General features: G+C 39.7%; 2 protein-coding genes across 2 annotated transcripts in view; both read left to right on the top strand.

Moving 5' to 3' along the window:
• The first annotated feature begins 591 nt into the window (after positions 1-591).
• LOC106083688 (magnesium transporter NIPA2) lies at positions 592-3068 on the top strand. The gene is made up of 3 exons (XM_013246856.2): positions 592-772; positions 832-1170; positions 1887-3068. Exons 2-3 carry the CDS (start codon positions 885-887, stop codon positions 2741-2743), a joined length of 1143 nt encoding a protein of 380 aa, XP_013102310.1. The 5' UTR covers positions 592-772; positions 832-884; the 3' UTR covers positions 2744-3068.
• A 3006-nt stretch (positions 3069-6074) lies between these two features.
• LOC106083714 (zinc finger protein 782) overlaps positions 6075-10982 on the top strand; it is a 30415-nt gene continuing 25507 nt past the window's right edge. Inside the window, exons 1-3 of the mRNA XM_013246922.2 lie at positions 6075-6358; positions 9317-9459; positions 9533-10016. Of these exons, the coding sequence (XP_013102376.2) occupies positions 6224-6358; positions 9317-9459; positions 9533-10016 (762 nt within the window). The 5' untranslated portion in view covers positions 6075-6223. The remainder of the gene's footprint in view (positions 6359-9316; positions 9460-9532; positions 10017-10982) is intronic.

Raw genomic sequence — 10982 nt, 5'->3', positions numbered from 1 at the left:
TGTTGTTGTAGCCACATTTTCATGTGAAGGTGGAGTTCCTGGTCAAGCTCCTGTAGGTGAGCAAGCTGCCGGAACAGGATGGCCATTGGTTATTCAAAGGCGCCAATAACCCGCCTTGTCGTATCGAGCATCATAGGCACTCAGTGTTTGTGCAAGAGCCGGTGCCACCCAACCTCTCACTGAGACTCCGCGCTCAGTAACAATACTTGTTCGCGACTGCCGTTGCAGCTACTCCGTATGGAGCATTCCACTATCCGCAACCTGAGAACGCGCTAAGCTTGTTGTGACAGCAATGAACACCACACCGATCGGACCTCAATGTTCTAGCCTATGTGGTGCTCACAGCTATTCCGTGCGGGAACTTGTGAATCCATTCTAATCGGCTATGTTCTGATTAAAATGCTTGTTTTATATGAATTCAAAAAATAAAGGCCAGCTGTTGAATAGAAAAACATTCAATTACTTTTTAACAGTCTCATGGCGTTGCCAACTCATCGATAGTAAACTCTTTTATCGACGATACGTAATGAGTGCTTCTCGCTATCGTCAATAATTTATCGATAACTTAACAAGTAATCGTTAATCGTTTGTTGTTCGCATTCGTCTGTTTTCAATCTCACAAGGGATGAGCAAATAAACAAAAACTAAGTCGTGAACAAGAACATCAAATCTATCTCTCAAAGAAAAACAAAAACACATCAAAGGGAGTTCATACAATTTCTTCAACATAAAACAAAGGTTTTGCATTCAGTATAATTCTAGCAGTCATTAGGTGAGTCACATATTACATATGCAAAAATAGTGGATGACTGAGGTTTCTTATCTCTGTAGAGTTGGTTGGTTGCTGTCGTTTTGGGTGCGCAACGTTGCGAGGAAGGTACTAAATGACTGCTGAAGCCCTTGAAGTAGTTGGAAGCAACAATCCAACGGCACCATTGACCGATGATGCGATTAAAAACGTTTCTGCATCATCACTTTCAGAACTTTATGGACAGACAGATTTCTATATTGGTGTTGGCCTTGCCATAAGTTCTTGTTTTTTTATTGGTTCGAGTTTTATTATAAAAAAGAAAGCTTTACTTCGTATTAATCGTCATGGTGAAGTAAGAGCATCTGCCGGAGGTTTTGGTTATCTGAAGGAATGGATATGGTGGGCTGGATTATTGACAAGTAAGTAATTTTCAATATATCAAGTAAAAAACGACCTGGCCGAAATGTAATGCATCAGAACACCCTCATAGAGTGGTGTAAACCTTATCCCTTCGAGAGTCTAAAGCGTTTTAAACATACTATGGTATCTATTGCCATGTAATGGAACCTATTATCTACGAATGCTGGGCATTGACATAAGGTATGTCACTATAAGAGGGTATACTTGAATGAGTGCAGTCCAATCAAAGCTTTGGCTCAATGAAAAAGAACATGCTTTTTGGCGTTTCCGAAAGGGCGTGCCGCTTAGCAGCAACTCTGTAGAAAAGTTTAACATAGCTCAATACCCCACAATTGAAGCAAACCCCTCATAGAGTAATGTAAACCTTATCCATTCTTCAGTCTAAAGCGGTTTAAGCCAGGTATGGTATCTATTGCGATGTAATGGGAATGATGAGTATTGACATAGGGTATGTCACTATAAGAGGGTATACTTGACTGGGTGCAGTCCGATCAAAGCTTTAGCTCAATGATAAGGAACCTACATTTTGCCGTTTCCGAAAGGGCGTGCCGTTTAGCAGCAACATAGCGGAATACTTCACAATTCAATCTTATGAATTGTGTATGTGGAAGTTTTTCAATGTAACATCCCCTAAGAAACTAACAAAATCATAACATTTCTCTTAAAAAATTATTAAAGATAATACATAGGTAATTATATATTTTTCTCATTCTAGTGGGCCTTGGAGAGGCAGCAAACTTTGCTGCTTATGCATTTGCACCCGCATCATTGGTCACACCGTTGGGTGCATTAAGTGTTATTGTATCAGCAGTGATGGCCTCTCAGTTCCTAAATGAAAAACTTAATCTACTCGGAAAGCTGGGATGTTTTCTGTGCATAGTGGGATCTACAATTGTCGTGCTACACTCGCCAAAAGAAAAGGAAATTGAAGATTTAGATGTACTCTTTGAAAAACTGCAAGATCCCGGTTTTATATTCTATGTCATTCTTATAATAGGCTCTACATTCTTTGTGGCATTCTTTGTAGCACCAAGACATGGCCATAACAATGTGGTCGTCTACATCTTCCTTTGTTCCGGCATTGGCTCGCTCACAGTTATGTCCTGCAAAGCATTGGGTTTGGCCATTCGTGATACCATAAGCGGTAGAAATGACTTCGCAACATGGATGCCTTGGTTTTTAATCATAGTAACTGTTACCTTCATAGCGATACAAATGAATTATTTAAACAAAGCTTTGGATATATTTAATACGGGCATAGTAACACCCATTTACTATGTTATGTTTACCACTCTAGTAATAACAGCATCGGCAATTCTTTTCAGAGAATTCACCCATATGCGTTTCGAGGACATATTGGGCGATATATGTGGTTTCTTAGTTGTAATAAGTGCAGTATTTATGCTTAATGCATTTAAAGACTTGGACATTTCACTTAATGATGTCCGTGGTATAATGCGTCCCAAGATGCAAAAACTAAATCAATACGATGATGAAGTAATGATAGAGCCTCTTCCAAAAGAACGCCGCTTTACCTATGGGTCAGCCGGTGACATTTATCGCAAGGCATGACACAAACAACGTTATCAGGTGTAATTTTGTTTTGTTTTATTTTAGAACTTGCCTATCCTCTTCTATCTCATATCTTATTGTTATTGTTTATTTTTTTTGTTAAAAAAAGACTCATGTGATTTAGAGTACGTATCAATGTGTCATCGGTTATCATGTACAATGAAATTCATTACGAGTATATATGTATGTTTAAGCACATTGTCCAAAGCCCCACGGTTATTTATTCCCTAACTAGTTATATAAGGTTAATTGGTAAAATGTACTAATTATTGAAAAAGAACAAATATTTTTATGAGAATAAAGACTAAAAAAGTCTATAAACTTATACATACTTCATGAAATGAAATTTGCAATTACTTCCCTGGCCACATTCACACACATCGGACAACAATTTGTTTTTTTTTTTAGATTGGAACGGCATACACCGCTCTACAGACTGAATTGCTCAATGAAACCAAAGCCCCGATAGCATAGCGGCGTAAATCGAGAGAAAAGAGAGCGGATAAACATCTATTTCTCAGAAACAAATGGAAATATTTCAGTGTGGGTGCATCGAGATGTTCAGGAATCAGAATGACGTCCGAAAATTCTACCAAAAAGTCCAACAGTTACAGGCACATCCTCCTAAAGGGCCAAAGAAGAAAATCTGATAACAAATACAAATAGTTTGCTTAAGATATGGAAAGATCACTTTTCCAAAACCAATCCCTGATGATCGTATGAAATGTATACCGCTCAGTTGTCATTGTTGTTATAGCGGCTTTTGGCACACTCAGACGGCTGCCCCTATCGATGGAAGACTCCATCGGGCCAATCCGGTACGTACAACAGGCTGCCATGGGATTGGTTGTTGGTGTATTCGTATCTGTATCTGCAAAGGTAACCAGGCTCAAGAATAAGGCAACAGATATCGATGGGTCAGCGGCTGAAATATTAAAAGCCTTTTCCTAGCAACTGGTATCCGATAGTGACGGGAATACCACAGAACCAGTCCCTGATGATCGTATGAAATATATACCCCTCAGTTGTCGTTGTAGCAGTTTGTTGTACACTGAGGCGGCAGCCTTTGCCGATGAAAGACTCCATCGGGCCAATCCGGTACGTATAACCGGTTGTCATGGGATTGGTTGTTGTTGTATCCGTATCTGTAAAGGTAACCAGGGTCAAGAATAAGGCAACAGGAATCGATGGGTTAACGGCTAAAATATTAAAGACCAGAGGCAACATGCTGAGCGGCGTATTCATAGGCTCATCCGCCCGATCTCAAGTTGTCGGAATGAATGAAGAAACTGCAGCTAAAGTCTTTTAAGGATACACCTGATGGTAAATGCAAAAGGAGAACAACAAAATTCCTATGGATAGACCATGTGGAGCAAGATATCTCGATATTGAGTTTGAGAAATTGGAGAAAGACAACAAAAGATCGATGTGAACAAAATTATGTAGAGAATGCTAACTTGCCAAAAAATGTGTTGCCATTTTACAGCCTAGACTTAGGGTTGGTACTCTATTCGTCTTTTCACGTGAACAAATGCCAAAACTCCATATAAAAACCAGCAAGGAAGGACAAAAGTCGGGCGGTGCCAACTGTATAATACCCTACCCTACCCTATAAGTTGAATGTGGGACCTATATCCAATTCTGAACCAATTTTGATGGACTCGGCGAGCAAATATGTTCAAACTGTAAAAAGTACGGTTGACAAATGACAACATTATGGCAAATTACCCAAAATCTGACGAACATATATATGGGAGATATATCTACTTCTGAACCGATTTCAAGCAAACTTCTCAGATAATGTGGTAGTCGTCGAGGAAAGCGTTGTGCAAAATTTTGGCAAGATTGGTCAAACAATGCGCTTGCAGTGGCTCTTGGGGTGAAAATCTGGCGATATACATATATGACAGCTTTATCTAAATCTGGGCCGATTTTGATGAAATTCACCAGTAATATTGAGAGTTATAAGAAAATCCTTTCGACAGAATCGGTTAAAAAATGAGCACTTTTTTGCAATATTTCTCAAAATCGGACGAACATATATATGAGAGCTATAACTAAATCTGAACCGATTTCGAACAAACTTCTCAGATACTGTGGTAGTCGTCGTGAGTCAATAAATGCACTTGCTGTGACTCTAGAAGTTAAAATCGGGTGATATATATTTATGAGAGATATATCTAAAACTGAACCGATTTCCATGAAATTCACGTAATATATAGAGTCAAGAGAAAATCCCTCTTGCCAAATTTCGAGGAAATCGCTTAACGAATGACCAATTTATTGAAATAATACTGCAAATCGGGCGAACATATATATGAGAGCTATAGGAGTGAAAATCGGGCGATATATATATATGAGAGCTATATCTAAATCTGAACTGATTTTCATAAAATTCACCAGAAACGTCCAGAGCCGTAAAAAAATTCTTCCAGCCAAATTTCGAGAGAATCGGTTAACAAATAACCATTTTATTGCATTATTAATGAAAATCGGACGAACATATATATTCAGATCTGAACCGATTTTTTTAATTTCAATAGGCTTCGTCTCTAGGCCGAAAAACATGCCTGTACCAAATTTTGAAGACGATCGGACGAAAACTGCGACCTGTACTTTGTACACAAATTAACATGGACCGACGGACAGAGCTAAATCGAATCAGAAAGTGATTCTGACTCGATCTCTTCCTTTTGGGTGTTACAAACAAATTCACTAAGTTATAATACCCTGTACCACAGTAGTGCTGTAAAATTACAAATAAAATATGTGGGAAAATTTAATTGCTTAAATTAAGCAATAAGACACAATTTATCCTATGCTTAATTATCCTCGTGTAATATGATGGCAGGATTGTGTTGGTGTAGAATATTTGCTATAAATAGGTTAGTTCAATTAAATTATATTTTGTTGAAGTTTTTCGCAACCATTCCAAAAGTTGAAGTTGTTTTACATGCATTTTATATGAAACTCTCATACCGCTAGTGGGATTTGAAAACAACTCTGAAATTGGAAACTTTGATCAGCTGGGCTTATGACTTTACCTTCTAATTGTACCAACCAAATGCCAAGATATATTCATTTACAGGCAGTGGCAGTTGCCCAACAACAAAATATTGAGTGCAATATCTGTCAAAATCAGTGATTAGTGCAACTCTGATTTTGTATATGTTACTAGTTTGCGCCATTTTTCGTTGTTTGAGTGGTATAGTTGTTAACTATAATACATATAGACAGATAGTGCAAATCGCGAGAAAAATTTGTACTCGGCTGTTTACAGTACATTACCTGTTAATTATGTCATGGCAAATGCCCTTATTGTGCTCAGAGCCGGCTTTGACTTTCAACAGCTGATTCTTTGTATTTTTATTTCGTTTTCCAACACTAAATACTCAAGGATACAGGAGCTTTAATAAAAACAAAACAAGATAGGAAGTTTACATTTTTTGAAGATTTTGAATATCTCTGTTAATTTGAAGAATGGAAACATTATCCCTACACGAATTGCACAAAATATGTCGCATTTGCTTAAAGAGTGATATTTTGGTTTCTATATATAGTCCTACCTTCTTGCTGCGTCCTGTTGATATGTTGGAGAAGCTAAACATAGCTAAAGTAAGTAACCCAAAGAATAAAGTTGCAAGTTTCCTACGATCATTAAATAAAGAAATAGCAGGAAGATTTATTATTTAATTAATTAAAGGTATCCTATATGTGTTTTAGCTTATTGACAAAGGACCTACTCTTTTCTTGCCGCTGGGCCGAAAACAAAGTTTTCAAGCGAGTAATATAGTTGTTGTTGTAGCCATTATTTGTGCATTTAAAGATAAAGATCCTTGTCAAGCTTCCTGTGGGGAGCAAGGTCGTTCTGGTGTCTAGAGCGCAGGTCTAGTAAGCTATTTCTCGTTACCGACAATGGGTGGTAAGCGTCAAGCAAGGACTAAATTGTTTCCGGCACGGGATAGCTGTTAGCACCACACAGGCTGGAACCTTGAGCACTAATTTGTGTGGTGTTCATTACTGTTGCGTCCCCAGGTTGCGAATAGTGGAATGCTCCACCGGCTCCTGCACAAAAACTTAGTGCCTTTGATGTTTTTATATGACAAGGCGAGTTATTGGCGCCTTTAAATAACGAATGGCCACCCTGTTCCAGCGGCGATTGGTCCTTTGGACCGGAACGAGCTTGCTCGATTACAGAAGCTTGACGAGGACCGCCACCTCCACATGAATATGTGGCTACAACAACAACTATATTCTGTTGGCATGATAAAGATGCATTGGTTTCAACATCGTGTGGAATATGTTACAATCCCGTCTTTGTGAGTTTGTGAGGAGATCGTTGAGATGTCGTCAGGTCGCGTCTTTGTTCTTCCGGGTATTTTTCTTGATTTGCCACGGAGAGGGTTCCTGATCGGTGAGTTGTTAATTTGGCTGTTCATAAAACTCTTGGTTCTTAAGGCGGCATTTTGAAAGTTCTGCTAGTTTCACCACTTCACCGCCAATCGTAGCGCAGAAGTTAGTATGTCGGCCTATGACGCTGAACGCCTGGGTTCGAATCTTGGCGAGAGTATCAGACAACATTTTCAGCGGTCTCCTCTTAATGCTGGCGACTTTTGTGAGAAACTATGCCATTTAAAAAATTGTTGTTGTAGCAGTGTGTTATACACCGAGGCGGCAGCCCTTGTCGATGAAGAACTCCATCGGGTCAATCCGGTACGTACAACCGGCTGTCATGGGCTTGGTGAAAAAATGGTGTGGCATCCATGTAAATTCTTCTCCTCGAACATGTGTCGACGTGTATCGTGCGGTCCCTGGTTACAATCGGGACATACATCGTGCACGTCGGCTTAAATCCTTGCTCTGTAGGTGTTGAGGCGGCTGCATCTGCCGGAACGTTATTGAGCCAGAACTACTCTGGTTTGCCGGGGGCGGTCAATTTCTTCAGTTGCAATGGGAGGCGGTCGGTCTCCAAGAACTACTTTCATCCGTTAGCCATTTAACGCATACGCTACCTTGTCTACATGAATGTTGTCTAGACCTGCATGATATGCCGCTTGATCTAGAGGCTCTCTCTTGTAGCGCTGAACCTTACGCTCTAGATAATGTGGATCTCCCTTAAAGCTTCTGGGCGGTGGATATCTATCCACAAGATGATGATTTGAATGGTCTCTGCGATAACAGCCCAATGTATTTTTGTCTTCGCACAGGTATGATCTTTGTCTCCTGATGGAGGTGGTTCACATGAGAGGAGACAGCCCGTCGCAGTTCGGAGGGCGGTATGCTGACAGATCTGAATATTATTCCACTACGTGTCACAAAGCTGACGAGACCACACTGGTACTGCATAACTTACCGCAGACCGGCCTGCACCCCAAGTGCTGCCAGCAAGTGACTTGAGGACCTTGTTTCTACTTTACCGAAAATTGCTGTGGCATGTGGGGAGAATGTATAAGAGCTGTGAAATGTGACACCAAGTATTTTGGGCCACATAATGGTCGGAATCATTTCTCCATCGACCATCACAGTCAGCTCAGTATTCACCTCACGCATATTTGTAGTGAACAATGTGGCTGAATATTTGGTGGCAGATATCTTTAGATTTCTTGCAGCAAAATATGAACCAAGTTCGTTGAATTAGACGTATACCTATCGCAGATGTCAACAATGGGTGGGGGGCCTGATGCTATGATCGTACAATCGTCCGCATATGATACGATCTCTATGCTGTTTGGAGGGAGTGGAATGGAGGATAGGTAGAGGTTAAACAGTGCCTGAAAAATCACCCCACCTTGGGGAACTCCCTGTTTCACTCTACGGTGCTTCGACTTTTTATCCCTAAATTACACAAATGACTGGCGACCTTACAGACTGTTCTCCATGTGGTTTACAATCCACCTCTTCGTGTTTGGATTATCAGATTTGATGACGTCATTGGGGAGAGTGGTATGATCGACCATATCGAATGCTTTCGAAAGGCAGCCATTCCCATTCAATCTATGGATGATGTGTAGTAAAAGCGGAAATTTTTTCAATTTATGGGAACGCATGCTGCTGATCTGCTGGTAGTATGGATGAACTCAAGCTGGCCCCAATGGTCTTTGCGGACGAGGATTGGCGAGAGATCGGTATATATGATATTATGATCTGCACGTTTCCCTCAATTGATAGCAGGGACTACCCAACCTATTTTTTTATATATCTGAGGTATTACTAGGTTGTTGGTTGTTGGTGTTGTTGCAGTATGTCGCACCCTAAAGCGGTAGCCCTTGCCATAAAAGATTTCATGGGGTCAATCCGATACTTACAAACGGCTGCCACGTGATTGACTAGGTTGGCGATGGATAGATTGAGGATATCCGCAATATATTTGCTTGAGCATTAGCTTTTATGTTCCTTCAGGTCAATAGTCTTAGAGGTCTTTGCTCTGCTTATGGCGTGTGTAAACTAAGTAGTAAAAAATTGTCTATCTATTTGAATATTTAATTATTTCTGGTATAATAACCGTCATGATATAATTGTACAGTGTATATGAAATAAAAACTTTCATTTGATTGTTCCTGTTGTATCCTATAGACCAATGAAGATACCTTACCATCGCTATTATGTCAGTCGTGCCTTTATCGCCTTTTGGATGCCTACAATCTACAACAACTGGCTGATGCCTCAGAACGACGCTTAAAGGAATACTTTTACGGTGTTACCTCTCCAGCCATAAGGTGAGGTTACAGTGAATTCATTTCGTTATTTTACCTTTGAATTTATTCGACAAATTCACTCTAATCTCTGCAGCTTAACCAATGATTTGGATACACCAGCGAATACCAAGGTCGCTGAGGTAAGCGATTCGTCCGTATCAATGTCTAATATTTGCGACATGATGTTTTATCGCCATGATGCCACCACAAATGATATGGTTGAAGTTGTGGGTGATGTAGAACTACTGAATGATGTTGAAATTGATGTTAGTAGTTTGACGCGGTCAGAGGCAGGTGATAATAATACATTGACATTTGAGGCAATTACCAAACAATATGACGATAGTTTCCATCACATTCATGAAGTTCAAAATTTTGGAATTGAAATTTCAAAACAAGTGCAAATTAAGGATTTTCCCGCCAACTCTACTGCTAAATGTAGTTCTATGAAAACCTTAAAGAAAACCACAATGAAAGTACCAGATGAATGTTTGGAATGCGGCAAGGTATTCCACTATAAGGGCTATTTGGAGATACACAAACGTGTTCACACAGGGGAGCGACCATTTAAATGCCAGGTAAGCAATAATACACTTTTTGTACCCAATTTATGTCTATTGTGATCAGAAACGGCCTGTTAAAATTATGGCGTACATATATACTGCAAATGCAAATTTTCCCAATAACATTCCATTAAGAAACATGGGCAATTTCATATATCAGAACAAGGGCAAACGGAATGGGATAGCTTTGAGCACCACACAGGCTGGAATATTAAGGTCCGATCTGCATGGTATTCATTGCTGTCACGAGAAGATTTGTGGTTCCTGTGTGGTGCTCACAGCTATACCGTGCCGGGAATGTTGGTACAATGTGCTTGCAGTTTACTTATACTACTCTTCATGATGCCCCATGTTGTAGGCTCGTACATATAGACTGATTTCACGCTTGCATTTAATAGGTGCAGTTAAGTTTTACGGCCGTCATATTTTCTGCATTGGTACCCTTGTCTCTTTCATACAGGCCTGTATATTGTAGTCAGATACCACGTTCAGATCAGATACCACGTTGTTGATATAAAACTTCCAAGATAGCAAAATGATTCAACGTTATCGGTGGTTTCTTCGTTGATCGCCAGGGGTATTATGACGATTGTGCCAATTCTTTATAAACGTATAAAAAATATATTTATTAAATGATTAAAATGTTCGATGAGAAGTTTTTAACATCAAAAGTTATTTAAATAGTAAGTGGGGACAAACTGCTCCCCAAAGAAGTGTAGCACTGCGGCACGACGATCGGACTAGGCTATAAAAAGGAGGCCTCTTATCATTGAGATTAACTTGAATCGGACAGCACTCATTGATATGTACGAAGATTGCCACTGTTCTCTCGTTAATGAAATGTTCATGGGCAAATTTGCATTTGGTAGGGACATGACTATGATGTAGAAAGTTGGCAACATAAACAAACGAACCAAAAGTATGTATATATCGTTTGTTTTCTGCATTCAAGCATGCAATACAAAATGATTTGTTTTGTTT

Source organism: Stomoxys calcitrans, chromosome 3, assembly GCF_963082655.1.
Source record: "Stomoxys calcitrans chromosome 3, idStoCalc2.1, whole genome shotgun sequence".
NCBI lineage: Eukaryota > Metazoa > Arthropoda > Insecta > Diptera > Muscidae > Stomoxys > Stomoxys calcitrans.
The sequence above is the reverse complement of the archived record's forward strand: the minus strand, read 5'-3'. Positions and strand labels throughout refer to the sequence as shown.

Excerpts from the sequence above, each read along its gene's own strand:
- LOC106083688 (XM_013246856.2), top strand. The coding sequence starts at position 885 with ATGACTGCTGAAGCCCTTGAAGTAGTTGGAAGCAACAATCCAACGGCA. Across the intron at positions 1,171-1,886 it reads GTGGGCTGGATTATTGACAA|TGGGCCTTGGAGAGGCAGCA; the intron begins GTAAGTAATTTT and ends TTCTCATTCTAG.